Below are 18562 nucleotides of genomic sequence, written 5' to 3' on the forward strand. Positions count from 1 at the left end.
ATTCATGGAGGTTTTGTTTTTAGCTAATGCTAGGATCTCCCCCTACAGAAATTCAGTAGTTATGGGGTGGACCTGGGACATTTATATCTAAGTGGCTAACTCCCTAACTAGGACAGAGAAAAAGAAGGTGGTACATTGGGGGGAGGGGATGGTAGTGTTGAGGACAACTTTTTTTTAAGTGGGTATTTTATTTATTTGTACTTAAACCTATAAACCAACCAACCAACTGGTACTATTATCATAATACATTAAAATACAAAACATCTTTCTGCAAATACTAGAATAATGTACAAAGTAGGAGTTATAGTAAAAGAACACAAGGGGCAGAGGAAATCCATGAAGCACATTATAGCTTAACCCTTCACCACAACAATTGAGGTTATTAACAAGTAAAGCCTCACAATGTCAGAAAATACAAATAATCCTTCATCACACACCTTTGTATTTTTACTTCCTATTCTTTTTTTTTTTTTTTAAGATTTTATTTATTTTTGACATAGAGTGTACAAGCAGGGGAAGCAGCAGGCAGAGGGAGAGGGAGAGGGAGAAGCAGGCTCCTCGCTGAGCAGGGAGCCCGATGGTGGGGCTCGATCCCAGGACCCTGGGATCATGACCCAAGCCAAAGGCAGACGCCCAACCATCTGAGCCACCCAGGCGCCTCTTTACTTCCTATTCTTGAGGTTAGATTCTAAAGCCTAAAGATATCCAAATTAGTATTGTATCTAGTTATCTGTAGCCAGAAACATGCTACATTGTCCATAGCAGCCAATGCTACTGAAACCTCTTTGATTATACTCCATTCATATCCCCTCAATTGACACAGTAAGCATAGTGAGAAACAGAATATCAAGGCAGAGATACAGGACCCTAAAAGACAAATCCTAGGAGAAGTAATACAGCCACTGCCCAAATTGAGATTGAATAATATACTCATCGTCACACATATCCAGGCTCTATGTTCACAGAGTCATTTGGGAATAAATCCATTATTTGCTGGGTGCTAAGATACTTAGCAGTTTGCTGTATTACACCATGGCTTTCCCTAGCAGTTTCTAAGATAGACTCCACATCACTGACCAAAGTTGACTGGAACTGGATCTGGGGCTGCAGGAATTCCTCTCCACAGTTGTGGAGCTGATTGTTTCAGGAATTGTTGTTCCAGGCCTGGGGACACCAGGTCTGACTGTTGCAGGAATGGTTGTTCCATACTGAAAGGTTCCAGAAGTGTTTATCAGTTATCCCTAGTGATAGGAAGAGAAGCCTGGGTGTTCTGTAGTTGCTGAGCTGTCCTGAGTCACGCTGTTGCTGTTTGGCCAGTTGTGTTTCTGCCACCTCTTATTTCATTCTCTGGTTCTGGAACCAGGTCTAAACCTGCTTATAGCTAACGTTCAGAATGTTGGGAAGTTCTTGGATCTGCTGTAGACTGAGGTATTTCTGTCTCTGAAATCTGTCATTGAGTACATATAGTTGGGTCTGAGAGGACAGGGTTCTGATCTTCTGTTTCTTGCCCAGGGCCATATCTTCCTTCTTCACTGTTCCTTCCTCTGTAGAAGTGGGTAGTAGTTTTACTCTGGGACTGGTGGAAGAATCGGGCTGTCCGGAATAAGCAGATCCATGGAAGGAGGAAGAGGAGAGACAGTCTCCATGTAGGGTGTCTCAGCAGATGATATTTGCAAGGATGCATAATTTTCTTCAGGCCCATAAATCTCAGGCATTGGAGAAGAGTCCTTAGAATTGGGTGCTTCAGGGCAAGGCGGACATTGGGGCTTAGCTGGATCCACACTCCTGTTGCTAAGTTGAGGGTAGAAAAAGAGTGAGATTGGTTTGTTCTAAGATTTTATTTATTTATTTTATTATTTGAGAGAGAGCAGGCAGAGAGGGAAAGGGAGAGAAAGCTTGTCGTGGGACTTGATGCCACAACCCCGAGATCACGATCTGAGCCACCTAGGCATCCAAAGAGCGTGATTGTAAGAAAAGCCCTAGGCTTAAGTATCTAGGTGGGAGAGCTTAGAGAAATATGAAGATCTCCAGATGTAAGAATATCAGACAGGATGAAGTGGGTCACCACTGCAATAGCAAGAGCCAACCAGCCCAATCTAACAAAAGGTTGAAGACAGTTTTTTTTTCCTTTTTCTAAATAACCTAATTGAAGTATAATTTACATAGCATAGAATTTGCCCATTTTCAGTGTGTGATTCAGTGACTTTTAGTAAATTTTACCAAGCTCTGCAATCATCACCATTACCCCGTTTTAGAACATGTTCATTATCCCAGTAAGATCCCTTTTGCCAGTTTGCAGTTAATCCTCATTCCTACCCCAGGTTCCAGGCAACAATTAATCTACTTTTTTGACTCTGTAGATGTGTCTTTCTGGGCATGTCATTTAAATGGAATTCATACAATATGTGGTCTTTCATGTCTTTTAGATAGCCTAATGTTTTCAAGGTTCATCCATGAATCAGCACTTCATTTCTTTTTATTGCCAAGTAGTATTCTATTGTATGGATATACCATGTTTTGTGTATCCATTCACCAATTGATAGACATTTGGGTCATTGAATAATGCTGCTGTGAATACTCGTGCAAGTCCTTAGGTGGATATGTTTTTCTTGGATAGAGACCTAGGAATGGAACTGCCAAGTGTATCGTAAATTTATGTTTAACCTTTTGAGTAAGTATTAAGTCATTTACCAAAGTGGTTGCACCATTTTACATTCCCATTAGCAATCTAAGAGGGTTCTTGTTTCTCTACATTCTTGCCATCATTTGTTATTGTCTGTTTTATTAACTACAGCCATTCTACTGGGTATGAGATGGTATCTCCTTATAGTTTTAATTTGTATTTCCCTAATGACTGATGATGTTGAGCATCTTTTCAAGTGCTTATTCTGGTATCTTCTTCGGAGAAATGTCCAAATTTTTTGCCCATATTTTTTTTCTATTGTTTGTCTTACTAAGTAATAAAAATTTTTCATATTCTAAGTATAAGTCCTTTATCAGATACATGATTTGCATATTTCTCTCCGATGGTGTATTTTAAAACAGAAAGTTTTTAATTTTGAGTGACTCCGGTTTATCAACTTTTCCTTTTATGGATGGAGAATCGGATTTTAATTTCTACTAATGTGTGAAAACATGATGGTATGCTTATCCACTAAAGCATTTACTCTGTTCTCCAGCCTCCAGGGTCCTATAGACCACCCCCTCCTATGGGTAAACCACCAGGCTCAATTGTGAGGCCTTCAGCTCCACCGGCAAGATCATCTGTTCCTGTGACCAGGCCGCCTATCCCAATACCACCACCACCACCGCCACTTCCTCCGCCTCCACCTCCTCCTCCAGTGATAAAGCCACAAACTTCAGCTGTGGAACAGGAACGCTGGGATGAAGATTCTTTCTATGGTCTCTGGGATACAAATGATGAACAAGGACTGAATTCAGAATTTAAACCAGAAACTGGAACAATTCCATCTGCTCCAGTGTTACCACCCCCACATGTTCACCCTTCCATTCCCCCTCCTGGCCCATTGCCTATGGGTATGCCACCAATGTCCAAACCACCACCAGTGCAACAGACTGTTGATTATGGCCATGGCCGAGGTGAGTAATGGTGACAGGTTTGTATTTGGGATTCTCAAGAAATTGTTAGCTTCAGCTTTGTCTTCTTTAAGCTTCATTCTTAATAATGCTTTTTCCCTGACTTGGTTCACCAGATATGTCCACTAATAAAGTTGAACAGATACCCTATGGAGAAAGAATAACCTTGCGCCCAGATCCACTACCTGAAAGATCAACGTTTGAGACAGGTAGGAGTCCCAGAGAGATCAGTACTTTTTTTTATTATTAACATACAATGTATTATTTGTTTCAGGGGTATAGGTCTGTGATTCATCAGTCTTACACAATTCACAGTGCCTCACCATAGCACATACCCTCCCCAATGTCCATCGCCCAACTGCCCCATCCTTCCCACCCGCCTCCACTCCAGCAACCCTCAGTTTGTTTCCTGAGGTTAAGAGTCTCTTATGTTTATCTCCTTCTCTGGTTTTGTCTTGTTTCATTTTTTCCTCTCTTCCCCTATGATCCTCTGCCTTGTTTCTCAAATTCCACATATCAGTGAGATCATATGATAATTGTCTTTCTCTGATTACTTATTTCGCTTAGCATAATACCCTCTAGTTCCATCCATGTCGTTGCAAATGGCAAGACTTCTTTTTTGACGGCTGCATAATATTCCGTTGTATATGTACACCATATCTTCTTTATCCATTCATCTGTCGATAGACATCTGGGCTCTTTCCATAGTTTGGCTCTTGTGAACATTGCTGCTATAAACATTGGGGTGCAGGTGCCCCTTCGGATCCCTACATTTGTGTCTTTGGGGTAAATACCCAGTGTTGCAATTGCTGGGTCATAGGGTAGCTCTATTTTCACCTTTTATTTATTTATTTTTTAAAATATTTTATTTGAGAGAGAGAGACACAGCAAGAGAGGGAACACAAGCGGGGAGTGGGAAAGAGAGAAGCAGGCTTCCCGCCAAGCAGGGAGCCTGATGGGGGACTCGATCCCAGGACCCTGGGATCATGACCTGGGCAGAAGGCAGACGCTTAATGACTGAGCCACCCAGGCGCCCCTGTTTTCACCTTTTTGAGGAACCTCCATACTGTTTTCCAGAGTGGCTGCAGCAGCTTGCATTCCACCAACAGGGTAGGAGGGTTCCCCTTTCTCCACATCCTCAAAAATATCTGTCGTTTCCTGACTTGTTAATTTTAGTCATTCTGACTTGTGTGTGGTGGTTTGAGAGACCAGTATTTTTAAACCTTTTTAGGACCTAATTTTCATGTGATTTTCCTTTCAATAAGATTATCTGGGCCTCCTGGGGCGCCTGGGTGGCTCAGTCAGTTAAGCGTCTGCCTTCAGCTCAGGTCATGATCCCAAAGTCTTGGGATCGAGTCCCACATTGGGCTCTCTGCTTAGCAGGGAGTCTGCTTCTCCCTCTGCCTGCTGCTCCCCCTGCTTGTGCTCTCTCTGACAAATAAATGAATAAATTCTTTAAAAAAAAAAAATTATCTGGGCCTCCCTTTAATATAGTTAAAAAATTCATAAGTTGAATTTAGAACAATAATTTATACTAGTTTTAAAGTTAGATTTTCATCTTTCCGCTTTTATTCAGAAAAGGGGGTGTAGCTCTTACCTTGTATTAATTGTTTTCATAGAGCACACAGGCCAACGTGACCGTTATGATAGAGACAGAGACCGTGAGCCTTATTTTGATCGTCAGAGTAATGTCATGGCAGATCATCGAGATTTCAAAAGGGATCGGGAGACACACAGAGACCGAGACCGGGATCGGGGTGTGATTGACTATGACCGGGATCGATTTGATAGAGAACGCCGACCTCGAGATGATAGGTATGTTATGAAAAATATCTTTTTGCCAGGTGTACAAATTACCATAGACTTAAGTTCAGCAAAAGTCATTGTATCTAAAGGAAATTCAGTAAGTGATGTATTCTTCTTATACATGTGTGTATATATAATGTGGAGATGGAAGAACAGTTCCAGACCAATCTTCAGAAAACTAGATCTTTGAGCTTTGTGAGCTTGAATTCCAGAGAATTAAATGGGAGATGGAGATAGCCAGTAAGGAAAAGAAATAGTATTGTCAATAAAGGTGCAGTCATTACTTAAGTAGTAGGCATACAGTGTATTTTTGCAGTTCATGAACTCTTTAGATGTGTATATGCAAGGCAGATCTAAATGGAAAAGCAAAATAAAAATAAAAATATTTACTATGTGTAGTAACTACACATGGAGAAAATTGGGCAGATAGTAATACTGCATTGTAAGACAGAGACCTCCATTTTTTCTTTTTATTTTCTAAAGCACTTCCTGTTACATCTTCTAGGACTCAGTCATATCGAGACAAAAAAGACCATTCCTCATCCAGAAGAGGGGGATTTGATAGGCCATCCTATGACCGAAAGTCTGACCGACCAGCCTATGAAGGACCATCCATGTTTGGAGGTAGAGCAGTGGCTTATTACCCATGAGGATGTTGAGAATGCAAACCACTGGAGATGTTTCCCACTGTAGCTATGGATTTAAACTTTCAATAACGTGTACTCACAGATTTTTCAGAGATGGCAACATTATTATCAAAAATAGCAGTGCAGGGGCGCCTGGGTGGCTCAGTCAGTTAAGCATCCAACTCTTGATTTCAACTCAGGTCTTGATCTCAGGGTCATGAGTTTAAGCCCCGAGTTGGGCTCCATGCTGGGCATGGAGCCTACTTAAAAAAAATTTTTTTTAATTTAAAATAAAAAAAAATAATAATGTAATTAATGAAAGAAAACATAAATTGTTCTTTTGTATTATTAAAGAAATTTAGAAAACAGAAATAAAATCAGTTAAAATCCCACCACCTACACAACTATTATAATTTTGTATATTTCTTATCATTCTCTTTTCATGTACATATCAGTGAAGTTGTAATCAAAGTGTATATATCATTTCTTTATCATGCTTATTCCCAGTGATATTGTACGATATACATTTTTCTATTTGTAAACCTACTATAATAATGGCTCTATGATATTCCATTGAGTGGATAAAATATAAAACCTTATTGTTGGACATTTAGGTTGCTTTTGGTTTTTCACCACTATACACTTAAGCTAGAAACACATACCTGTTTGTAAGAACAAGCTTTCCGAAGCTGGTGACTCTTGTTCATAAAACTGTAAAGCTGGGGCACCTGGGTGGCTCAGATGGTTAAGCGTCTGCCTTCGGCTCAGGTCATGATCCCAGCGTCCTGGGATCGAGTCCCGCATCGGGCTCCCTGCTCCTTGGGAGCCTGCTTCGCCCTCTGCCTCTCTCTCTCTCTCTCTCTCTCTCATGAATAAATAAAATCTTTTAAAAAAAACAAAACTGTAAAGCTGAAGTTACAGACAGATTATAAAAATCATACTTGGGACTATCCAACAAAGTGTATACTATTCTCCTTCCATGTCCTGTTGCTTAACTTTTTCCTAAATTTAATACAAACAAAGATGATTTCGGTATTTTTCAGAACATTCTGTTTGCCTGAAATCATACCTAAATCTTTCCATTTTCTTGATTTTAATAGATTTACATTCCTTTAAACTTTCTCTCATTAAGGTTAAAAGTGGCCCCCAAATCATGATTTTATATTATATTACCTTAGCATGAGTGAAGAGAATTAAAATTTAAAATAATCACCATATAAATAGTCATTTTGTTCAACTGCTGGCCTCCTAGGAGAACGAAGAACTTACCCAGAGGAGCGGATGCCCCTGCCAACTCCTTCACTAAGCCACCAGCCACCTCCAGCTCCACGGGTCGAGAAGAAACCCGAATCCAAGAATGTGGATGATATTTTGAAACCGCCTGGCCGAGAGAGCAGACCTGAGAGAGTGAGTCCCATGTAGCTGACTAGCTTTCTTGCAGATCAGAGGCTGATAGGAGATCTTTCTCATATCCTGAATAGGATTCCTCTACTTTTCTGTGACATGGTAATATCAGATTCAAAGCATCTTACCATCTCCAAATCATCATTTAATCTCAAACTGCTTACCCTATAGAATTTAAGAAATTAGAGATTGATTGCTTGGCAAAAAAAGATGTTGAAAACTTTAGAAAACAGTTCATAAGAGGTTCATTAACTGCTCTTATTTTGAAGAGGAGGAAAGTGGATTTAGTTTTATGGCATGTGAAACAAAAAGAGGGAGAATTAGGAGACTTGATTTGCTTGGGCTTATTTTCCTATTTTCCTAGTGACCTCCAAATGTGTATGTTCTTTTTTTTTTAAGTTTTAATTTTCATTCCAGTTAGTTAACAAACAGTGTTATATTAGTTTCAGGTGTGTAATACAGTGATTCAACACTTCCATACATCACCTGTGCTCATCAGGACACGTGAACTCCTCAATCCCCATCATCTGTTTAACCCATCCCCACACCTTCTTCCCCTCTGGTAACCATCAGTTTGTTCACCATACTTAAGAGTCTATTTCTTTGCCAGTACTTTTGGGGGATTTCTGCATCCATATTCATAAGAGACAATCTGTGGTTTTCTTGTGATGTTTTTGTCTCGTTTTGGTGTTTTGGTTTTAGATATCTGCTTGATTTGAAATGCTGGCTTCCCAAAATGAGTAGGGAGTTGTTCCTTCCTGTTCTGTGTTTTCGAAGAGCTTGTAAAGAGTTCTTTAAATGTTTGTTGGAACTTAGTGATGAAACTATGTGGGCCTCTGAGCGCTTTTTTTGCAGGTAGTTTTTAATTACTGATTTAATTTCTTCACTTGTCATGGGTATATTCAGATTATATATTTTTTCTTGAGTCATTTTTGGTTGTCTCTGTCTTTCAAGGGATTCGCCCATTTCACCTAAGGTGTCTAATTTGTTGGTATACAACTGTTCATAGTATTCCTTTATAACAATTTTTTATTTCTGTGAAGTTGGCAATTGTGTTCCATCCTTCATTTCTGATTCTAGTAATTTGAGTCTTTTCTCTTTTTTCTTAGTCAGTCTAGCTAAAGGTTTGTCAATTTTGTTGATCTTTTCAAAGAACCAGCTTTTGGTTCTATTGATTTTTCTTTATTGTTTCTCAGTTGTCTATTTTATTGACTTCTGCCCTAATATTTCCTTCTTTCTGTTTGTTTCAGGTTTAGTTTGTTCTTCTTTTTCCAACGTCTGAGGGTGAAGGTTGGGTTATTGATCTGAGATCTTTCTTATTAATATGGGCACTATGGCTATAAACTTCCTTATAAGCACTGCTTTACCTGCATCCCATAAGTTTTGGTATTTTTATTTATCTCAAAGTATTTCCTGATGTTTAAATTCTTTCTTTGAGCCATTGGTTATTTAGGAGTATGGAGTTTAATTTCCACATACTTGGAATTTCTCAAATTTTCCTACTATTAATTTCTAATTTCATTCCATTGTGGTCAGAGTCATACTTTGTATTATTTCTGTCCTTCCAAATTTATTAAGGTTTGTTTCATGACCTGTCATATGGTGTATCCTGGAAAATAATATGTCACTTAACTATAAGACATCATTGTAAAAAAATATTTTCTGAGTGATTTTTTGGTTTTTCATTGTGTTTCAGATTGTTGTTATAATGAGAGGACTGCCTGGCAGTGGAAAGACACATGTTGCAAAACTTATTCGAGTGAGTATGGGAAAGCCAAAAAATCAGTTGCTTTTGTTAGCCACTTGCCTTCTTAGCAAGCAGCGTGATTTTGATACTGGTATTTCCCGTTTGATCCATTCCTATTGGCGCATGTGGGAGATGCTGTCCCATAAACATTTTGTTCTGCTTAAACAAATATCTTTGCCTCTGCTCGATTTGAACCACCATTTGAAGATTGCATATTATTTAGCCATGAGAAGGAACTTTGCTGTGAGCATTCATTAATTTATTCTATAGGTTCTCTTTAACTCTCTTGACTGTATGATTCTTAGGATAAAGAGGTAGAATTTGGAGGACCTGCACCCAGAGTTCTAAGCTTAGATGATTACTTCATCACTGAAGTGGAAAAAGAAGAAAAAGACCCAGATTCTGGAAAGAAAGTGAAAAAGAAGGTATGGCATATTCCTCTCAGATTGTACTCTGATTCATTAATAATTTTGAAAGGAAAACATGTTCAGGGAGTAATGCGGCTTTTTTGAAGACAAAGAAAATTTTCTCTTTTTTGAACACAAACTTTAGTACTTAGGTGTGAAGGAAAGACTACAAAGTTATCTCTGTCCAGAGGCTAACCAGGGAAGAGGTTTAGGATGGTTCTTTGTTTTTGTTAACTCCATATCTCTTTTGGGGTATCTTATTAGGTCATGGAATATGAATATGAAGCTGAGATGGAGGAGACCTACCGCACCAGCATGTTCAAAACTTTCAAAAAGACTCTGGATGATGGCTTTTTCCCCTTTATCATCCTGGATGCCATCAATGACAGAGTTAGACATTTTGACCAGTTTTGGAGTGCAGCAAAAACCAAGGGTTTTGAGGTAAAAGAACTTTAGAGTACTTTGTGTTATCATGTAAGTGTTGCATTTGCTTGCTTAATCACTGTTCCTTCTTTCTTAGGTATATTTGGCTGAAATGAGTGCAGATAACCAGACTTGTGGCAAAAGAAATATTCATGGAAGAAAACTTAAAGAAATAAATAAGGTGATTTTTGGAAACATAGGAAGTGTATATTCTAAACTTCATTTTGTCTGTATGATCATTGTTGTCTGGAAGTTCTTGTTTATCCCCTTTACTTTCAGAAAATCTTTTCTACCTTCTTAACAAATGATTCTTATCCTTTGTATCTAAGTGAAAGAGGTGTGGCCTAGCCCTTCTAGGAACTGGCCTGTTAGATTTCACAGCATTAGTTAAATTTGTCTTAAATGCTCACTTGGTCTTTCTTTGAGTAGTTTCTCGAGATAACTTGACCTCCTAAATCTTGCAATAGATGGCTGACCACTGGGAAACTGCACCTCGTCATATGATGCGTCTGGACATTCGTTCTCTGCTGCAAGATGCTGCTATTGAAGAGGTGAGTGGCCTTTGCCTTGAAAGCAGTACAAAAGGGACCTTTTTTTTTATTCATCTTTTTATTTGGAACAAATTTTAAACTCCAGAAAAGTTGCATGAATCGTATAAGAACACCTGTACAACTTTCATTGAGATTTTCTGATTGTTAATATTTTGCCACATTTTTCTCTATATAGATATGTATGTCTTCTTTTTTTCATTTAAATTCATTTAATTAACATGTAGTGTATTATTAGTTTCAGAGGTAGAGGTCAGTGATTCATCAGTCTTATATAACACCCAGAGCTCATTACATCAAGTGCCCTCCTTAATGTCCATCACCCAGGTACCCCATCCCCCAACCCCCATCCTTTAGCAACCCTCAGTTTGTTTCCTGTGATTAAGAGTCTCTTATGGTTTGTCTCCCTCTCTGATTTCATCTTGTTTTATTTTTCCCTCCCTTCCCCTATGCTCCTCTGTTTTGTTTCTTAAATTCCACATATGAGTGAAATCGTATGATAATTGTCTTTCTCTGATTGACTTTTTTTGCTTAGCATAATACCCTCTAACTCCATGTTGTTGCAAATGGCAAGATTTCAGTCTTTATGGCTGAGTAATGTTCCATCGTTTATATATACCACATCTTCTTTATCCATTCATCTGTCGATGGACATCTGGGCTCTTTCCATAGTTTGGCTCTTGTGGACATTGCTGCTATAAACATTGGGGTGCAGGTGCCCCTTCAGATCACTACATTTGTGTCCTTGGGGTAAATACCTAGTAGCGCAATGGCTGGATCATAAGGTAATTCTATTTTCAACTTTTTGAGGAACTTCCATACTGTTTTCCAGAGTGGCTGCACCAGTTTGGGAAGTTTGCATTCCCACCAACATTGTAAGAGGGTTCCCCTTTCTCTGCATCCTCGCCAACATGTGTTGTTTCCTGAGTTGTTAATTCTAGCCATTTTGACTGGTGTGAGGTGATACTCTCATTGTGGTTTTGATTTCTATTTCCCTGATGCGGAGTGATGCTGAGCATTTTTTCATGTGTCTATTGGCCATTTGTATGTCTTCTTTGGAGAAATGTCTGTTTATGTCTTCTGCCCATTTCTTGACGGGATTATTTGTTCTTTAGGTGTTGAGTTTGGTAAGTTCTTTATAGATTTTGGATACTTTTGGATACTTTATCTGATAAGACACTTGCAAATATCTTCTCCTGTTCTGTCGGTTGTCTTTTGTTTTTGTCAACTGTTTCCTTTCCTGTGCAAAAGTTTTTTATCTCATTGAAATCCAGTAGTTCACTTTTGGCTTTGTTTCCCTTGCCTTTGGAGACGTGTCTAGCAAGAAGTTGCTGTGGCTGAGGTCAAAGAGGTTGCTGCCTGTGTTCTCCTCTAGGATTTTGATGGATGTGACATAAATATATATGTCTTCTTATTACTACTATTGTTATCACTGTGATTGTGGAACCGTTTCAGAGTTAAGTTGTAAACCTCATAACCCTTAACCCTTCACCCCAATACAGTATTTCAGTATGTACCTCCCAAGAACAAGGGCATTCTCTTACAAAACTAGAAGTCCCAATTATCAAATTCAGGAAATTTAACACTGATAGAGTACTACATTAAGTAGTACAAATTTCCTGAATTAAATTTCCTGAATTATCTCATATATCGTCCATATTCACATTTCACCAAACGTCCCCATAATGTGCTTTACAGCAATTTTTTAAAAATCCAGGATATAGTCCTAATATAAAAAAATACTTCCTCAGCCATGTCATTGTCCGGAAAGACAAAGAATTTTTGAAGAGTACAGGCCAGTGGTTTTGTAGAATACCCCTCAATTTGGGTTTGCCTGGTTGTTTTCACATGATTTGTTTTAGGTTAAACATTACCAGGAATGCTACATAAGTGATGTTGGGTCCTTAGTGCATCATATCAGAAGCCATATGATGTCAATTTATTTCATTCCTGGTGATTTAAATGTTGATCACTTGATTCAGGTGGTATCCATCAAATTTTTCTTTTTTTTTTTTTCTTTTTTTAAAAGATTTTATTTATTTATTTGAGAGAGAGAGAATGAGAGAGAGAAAGCACATGAGAGGGGGGAGGGTCAGAGGGAGAAGCAGACTCCCTGCCGAGCAGGGAGCCCGATGCGGGGCTCGATCCAGGGACTCCAGGATCATGGCCTGAGCCGAAGGCAGTCGCTTGACCAACTGAGCCACCCAGGCGCCCCCAAATTTTTCTACCTTTATCCTTTGTAATAATCTGTAGGGAGATACTTTGTTAATAGTCTATTCCTCACCAGATTTTCACTCATTGATAATTTATGCCTAAATCAGTTACTAATTTGGTGAAAGTAAGTCTTTATCATGGAAAAGGAAAGATTTTTCTCTTTTAATCAGTTGTGTACTTCTGTTTGGTTTGAGCTCCTGTGAATGAGAGTTTTCCATACTTAATGTTGTCATTGTGTTTTTATGTGTTTTTACCTCCCAAGGCCATTTCTCTACCTATTTCCTCTGGTTTCTGCCCCAGCCATTCTCCAGATACTTTCTCAGCAAAGATTTCCATGACAATAGATAATCCTCACTTCTGTTGCTTAATTTTGCAGCCACATATGACTTAGTTGACCATGTCTACCTTCTTTACAACATTTTTTTTTGGCTACTGTGAGTCCACCTTCTCTTGGTTTTCCTCTTGCCTCTCTGGCCATCCCTTTCAGTCTCCTTTGCTGGCTTTTCTTGCTACTCAGTCCTAAAATGTTGGAGTTGTTTAGGGCTCTATTTATCTTAGGATCTTACCATTCTGCACATTATAGATAATCTTTCTGGTAGCTTAGATTGCCACATATGTGCCCTTAATATTAAATTGTGAAGAATCAAATGAATTTTATCAGTATCTTAACACTAATTATATCTTAGTGGAGGGATTATGGGTGATTTTTATAATTCTGCCATTATTTTCCAAATTCTCTACCAAAAAATATGTTACTTTAGTACATCTCAAATTCAACCTGTCCACTGTGTAATTCATACAAACCTGTTCCTCTTCTGGTATTCTCTATCTTAGTAATTAGACCCACCAATCACTTGGTTGTTGAAACCTTGACTCTACTCTCTGTTATCCTTTGCTCTTTATTCTGTTATACAGACTTTCAACCTTAACCCTCCAGCATGTAGTCAGGCTACAAGTTTTGTCAGTTTTACCTTATAAATACTTCTCTAATCCATCTACTCTCTATTTGCATTGCTACCATTCTGGGCCAAGCTACCATCATCATCTTTTCTTTTTTTTTTTTTTTTTAAGATTTTGTTTATTTATTTGACAGAGAGAGACACAGCCAGAGAGGGAACACAGGCAGGGGGAGTGGGAGAGGGAGAAGCAGGCTTCCCGCGGAGCAGGAAGCCCAATGCGGGGCTCGATCCCAGGACCCTGGGATCGTGACCTGAGCCGAAGGCAGATGCTTAACGACTGAGCCACCCAGGCGCCCAATCATCATCTTACTTTTCACTATACCCTTTCTTACATTTTGAAATTGGAATCATACACATGTTTTACTTGATTGGAAAAATACTAGCTAAAGGTTTTAAAGAGAGATCCTAGTAATCATAGGCATTCAAAACGGATAAACATCAACTTAGCATAGATTATTATACTCAGCTTCATAAGGAATTACAAAGTTGGATATCCCGGGAAAATGAAAGGCAGGACTATCAGTCTGTCTTTTTATAAGTTCTGCTGCAAAGTTTAGGGTTTAAAAATTACTTAGGATGTAACAGTGATTATGTGCTGTCCTGCTTTGGCCACCTGTGCTGTTTCAGATCTCAGTGAGGGACTCAACATTTTCCTAAATGTTAACGCATCTTTTTTTTTTTTTGGGGGGGGGGTGGTATAGGTAGAGATGGAAGATTTTGATGCAAATATCGAAGAACAGAAGGAAGAAAAGAAAGATGCAGAGGAAGAGGAAAGCGAACTGGTAGGAGACAGACCAACCACTTTGAACAAAGTGTCTCTATTAAAATTTTTAAGGGTTTAATCTCAGATCTATGGTCAGATTACTACTGTTGATTTACACCTTAATGGTAAAAGTTTCCGTAATCATCTTCAAGGAGACATTTGGATACTTTTTCTTTTTCCCCTGACCAAAAGAACCCTCCACTGTGTTGTTACACGAAAATTTTAAGAATGCTAAGAAACTTACCCTGTACTCCCTCATCTACTTGTGGGTGGCTTTAGGGGAGTATACTTTTTAAGAAAATCAATTACATATGAAAGGGCATTCTTACATTCCAGCAGATATGTGGTACAGCCTACCCAACATATGCATAATTGTCTCTTCTTTGCTATGAGATTTCAAAATTGAGTTGCTGTCAACTGAGGCAGAAGAACTTCTAGAATGAGGAGGCAGAGGGTTGTCACTGACTGCTGGATTTGTTCTTCTGCATTTTATCCTTTTAAGTGATTGGGAAAATGATTTGAGTGTGTAGGCAATGCATTTTGTTTAGGCTGATTAGAGGCTTCCATAGTGTGAGTTCAAAGTTCCCGTGTACCTACTGTAAATGCTTTTGATCACACCTCTGTAGAGATGTTTGCCTTACCCTGTCATTGAAAAATATGCGACCTGTAGAATTATGTTACTTTTCAGTGTTTGCTAATGAGGCACAGAGATTAGCAATGCCTTGAAACAGTGTTGCTTTTTTAATTCAAAATATTATTTGGTTTATTTAATACTTCAGCCCTTGCTAAAGCTGCTTCTCATATTCTTCTGGAAATGTACAAAGCGAGAACCCTGATTCCTACCCTAGAGAATACAGACTCTCTAAGGAGTGGTCCCATCAAACCCATGTGTGATATAGAGGACTCTGAAAAGAAACTGTGTGTACATAGAGATGGTGTCAACCTCTACATTCCTAGATTTCATATGCGGATTAAAAAATAAGCTTTAAAGTTAATTGCATTTGAGTCTCAGTATGTTTTTTCTTTAAACAAAATTTTTTTTCTTAATTAGGTTGTTTTTTTTTGATATATATGATCTAAAATGTAGGCAGGAAGTTCATTTAAAGGCCCACGCTGTTCTGGAATATGGCTAATGACCTCTTCAGCTACTTGCAGCGTGTGTACTAGAAAGATCATGTGAGAAGTCTATAATGTTAGCTTTCTGAAGCTCCGTCTTCCTTTTGTGGAGATTTCAGTTCAGGATATGGTTCATAACATCTGACTTGTTTAGGTGTAGGTCAAAGCTCGGAACTTTTAATTGAATGTGCTACTTATTTTGAAAAGTGAAACACACTGTAATACTCTATTATTACATCAAAAAACATGGCAAGGAAGCCTTAGAACTCTACCCTGCTGGACTATCTCTTTTATTTCCAAGTGGCCTAACATTTCAACCAGTGAGAAGATGATACAGTTTTAAGGAAGAACAGGGTGGTTCCAGCAGGAGGAAATTAATATACTCATTTTGCTTATCTTTATAAAACTTCTCTTAACCCATTCAAAAATGCTGAATCCAGGTCTTCTACTATTGGGTTCTATTCCAAGAGTAAAAGATTCTTGGAGAATTTTAACCAAAGGGTTAAGAGCAAGTCTAATGTCATTCAGACCATTTTAATGGAATTCTCAATAAACTTTGCATTTTCTGCTTTGTACTGATGACTGCAACTGGGTGGAATCTAAACTTTTCTTGGTTAAGAGAATCCTTTTGGGGGATCATTGGTATGATATTTTTCCTTCTTTAGCGCTTCAGTGAACCTAGTAGATATGATTCAGAATCTATAAATATGTTATTCTAGTGCTGCTCAAGGTTTTCAGGTGATTTCTGAGATATCACTTGTACAGATCTCATCAGTACGTTTAGCGCCATCATTTCAGCATAGCTTTGTCTTGGTTTGTTCTAGAAATGTATTTGGGAAAGATGGTATGATTTGTAACCTGAAGTACTACCTAATAAGTTGAAAGCGAATTATTAGTCTGGCTTAAAGACTAGAAGTGTACCACACCTATAGGTTTCCTGGAAGAACTCTGATGCTCCAGTACTCTTACCCAGCAGCTATTGTCATGAAGCGTTCAGCATCCTTTCCAGCCTCCCTTTGTGTCAGTCTGTTCCATGAACTTGGATATTCCCAAGAGTAGAGACACTGATTCTTAAAAGAAGATGCTGACACCTGTGATGAATCTGTTCTATATAATAAGCCCTAATATTAAAGTTCTGTATGTTAGGATCTAATAGAGAACAGAGTCCAAGTGAAGGAAAAGAGGAATCATAACCGTACACTTGCTAGGTGAATAAGCCGAAAGGATTACTACATAGTTAAATAGGTATATTGGGAAATTTGAAAATCGTATGGGACTTTGTTTGAAATAAACCACCCAGGTCTTTTTTTTTACTAAATAAAATGTAAATTGCCTGTGGAGATTTCTGGTTTTTCATGTATTAGGAAAATGTCATTTTAAAAGACATTGAAAATAATAATCTAGGTTCCAACCAATGAAAAAGAAATGCTGTCACATTGATTCAGTAAAAAACAGCCTTTGTAAGATCTAACCGGTAAATGGGTTGAGTCATTTTTAAATGAAGTTGGAACTTCATAGTTGTGTTCAGTGATACCATGTTTTCTTCTTTCGAGTACTGAAAATTACACTGCAATATAAAGTAGCTGTCTTGAAGAACACTCTTTGTACCTCATGGCTACTATCACTTGAGAATCGCAGTTGTATTTAGAAAAATAGCTAGTTATTATAAATCCTCTGCTACTCTGAATGGTATTAATACTAGCACAGTAACGACCGTACGTCCTCACCATATTTGCTGTCCAGCTGTTGTTCGGACTACAACTGTGTGTCCCGAACTGTAGCTGCCTCAAAGCGCCTTCATGATACTATTTTGAAGTGACTACTCTGAAATCCGGGCAGTGAAGTTGGGTGAATTGGGTAATTCAGTTTCTTCAGAGATAATGAGAACGTGTTTTCCCTAAGGATATATATATACACATATATATATATAAAACTAGTGAGTGGAAACTGAATCCGTTCCCAGTTTTAATGCTTTTCCAGTTCAACAGTGATATGCATGTATGTGTCTCTTTCTAACCCTTCGAGCTTCTCTCTGTGTGCGATTTAGGGTTACATTCCGAAAAGCAAATGGGAGATGGACACATCTGAGGCCAAGCTAGGTGGGTATCTCCTTTTTCCTGTTTTTATATGTGATACCTGATGGTAATGGTCATAGATCTTTCTGCTGTAAGAAGAACAAATTTCCCCAAATTTCTGCTTTAAACCAAGATTTTTGGCCTACCTTACATCCTCAGTCTATTTCGCTAGCTTTCAGTTTAACTAGTTATATCTTGTGACAGAGTGAAAGAAGAGTATTTACAAGAATTGCCTTCACTATCACTTCAAGGTTTTAGAGTAAGCGGAAGTGTGCTGAATTCAGCAATAAAATATTGTCACTTCTAAAATCCATTCTGTTATATTAATTAGAAATGTTAGTGCTGATGAGATTTCTGCTTTTTTAAAAGAATATTTAACTGCAGTCCAAAGCTGAACCTGATTATGAATACTTTGGGAAATAATAGTAGTAATCATAATAAATATTGAAGTTTAAACATTCATTAAAAGGCAGTTATTTTCCTTGTATAATAAGAGTTTCTGGGTGGGGGGAGGTAGGTATGTTATTCAGGTTTTTGAGGAGCCTACTTTATAAGATTCTTTCCTTCAACTTGTTTTAAGTGGCAGATTATAAGGTAAACTGGTTAAAATTACTGTCTAAATCAAAAGTTGGAGTTGCTTAATGTGAGGTTGTCTGTCAAGCAGAAAATCAAACATATCCAGTGGATTTTCCTCTAATATTTCATGGTAATAATTGCAAAACGTTTTTTCTTTTCTTTTTTTCCCCACCTCACTTAAAGAGAATCATTTATTACATTGACTAAGATGTATTAATAAATAATCTAAAAAAAATGAGATAAGGACTTTTTGGAAGATTGACCCTACTAATGTACGAAGTATAACCGTCGGTCTCTGCGT

General features: G+C 38.2%; 1 protein-coding gene and 1 pseudogene across 5 annotated transcripts in view; one reads left to right on the forward strand and one right to left on the reverse strand.

The window, feature by feature from the left end:
* YLPM1 (YLP motif containing 1) overlaps positions 1-18562 on the forward strand; it is a 74529-nt gene that overhangs the window by 36818 nt on the left and 19149 nt on the right. For 4 of the 5 annotated variants that reach the window (XM_064571355.1, XM_054513805.2, XM_045901242.3 and 1 more), the window contains 12 exons: positions 3180-3600; positions 3714-3806; positions 5217-5412; positions 5909-6027; positions 7282-7436; positions 9130-9192; positions 9486-9605; positions 9852-10028; positions 10108-10191; positions 10478-10561; positions 14433-14513; positions 17658-17709. In XM_064571355.1, coding sequence (XP_064427425.1) covers positions 3180-3600; positions 3714-3806; positions 5217-5412; positions 5909-6027; positions 7282-7436; positions 9130-9192; positions 9486-9605; positions 9852-10028; positions 10108-10191; positions 10478-10561; positions 14433-14513; positions 17658-17709 — 1645 coding nt within the window. The remainder of the gene's footprint in view (positions 1-3179; positions 3601-3713; positions 3807-5216; positions 5413-5908; positions 6028-7281; positions 7437-9129; positions 9193-9485; positions 9606-9851; positions 10029-10107; positions 10192-10477; positions 10562-14432; positions 14514-17657; positions 17710-18562) is intronic. The other variant, XR_008508160.2, reaches the window with a different exon arrangement.
* On the reverse strand, positions 937-2708 carry LOC123862008 (homeobox protein NANOG-like; annotated as a pseudogene).

This window comes from Mirounga angustirostris, unplaced genomic scaffold (assembly GCF_029215605.1).
Source record: "Mirounga angustirostris isolate CCGP_5_RB_7025 unplaced genomic scaffold, mMirAng1.0.hap1 SCAF_9, whole genome shotgun sequence".
In the NCBI taxonomy this organism is placed as follows: domain Eukaryota; kingdom Metazoa; phylum Chordata; class Mammalia; order Carnivora; family Phocidae; genus Mirounga; species Mirounga angustirostris.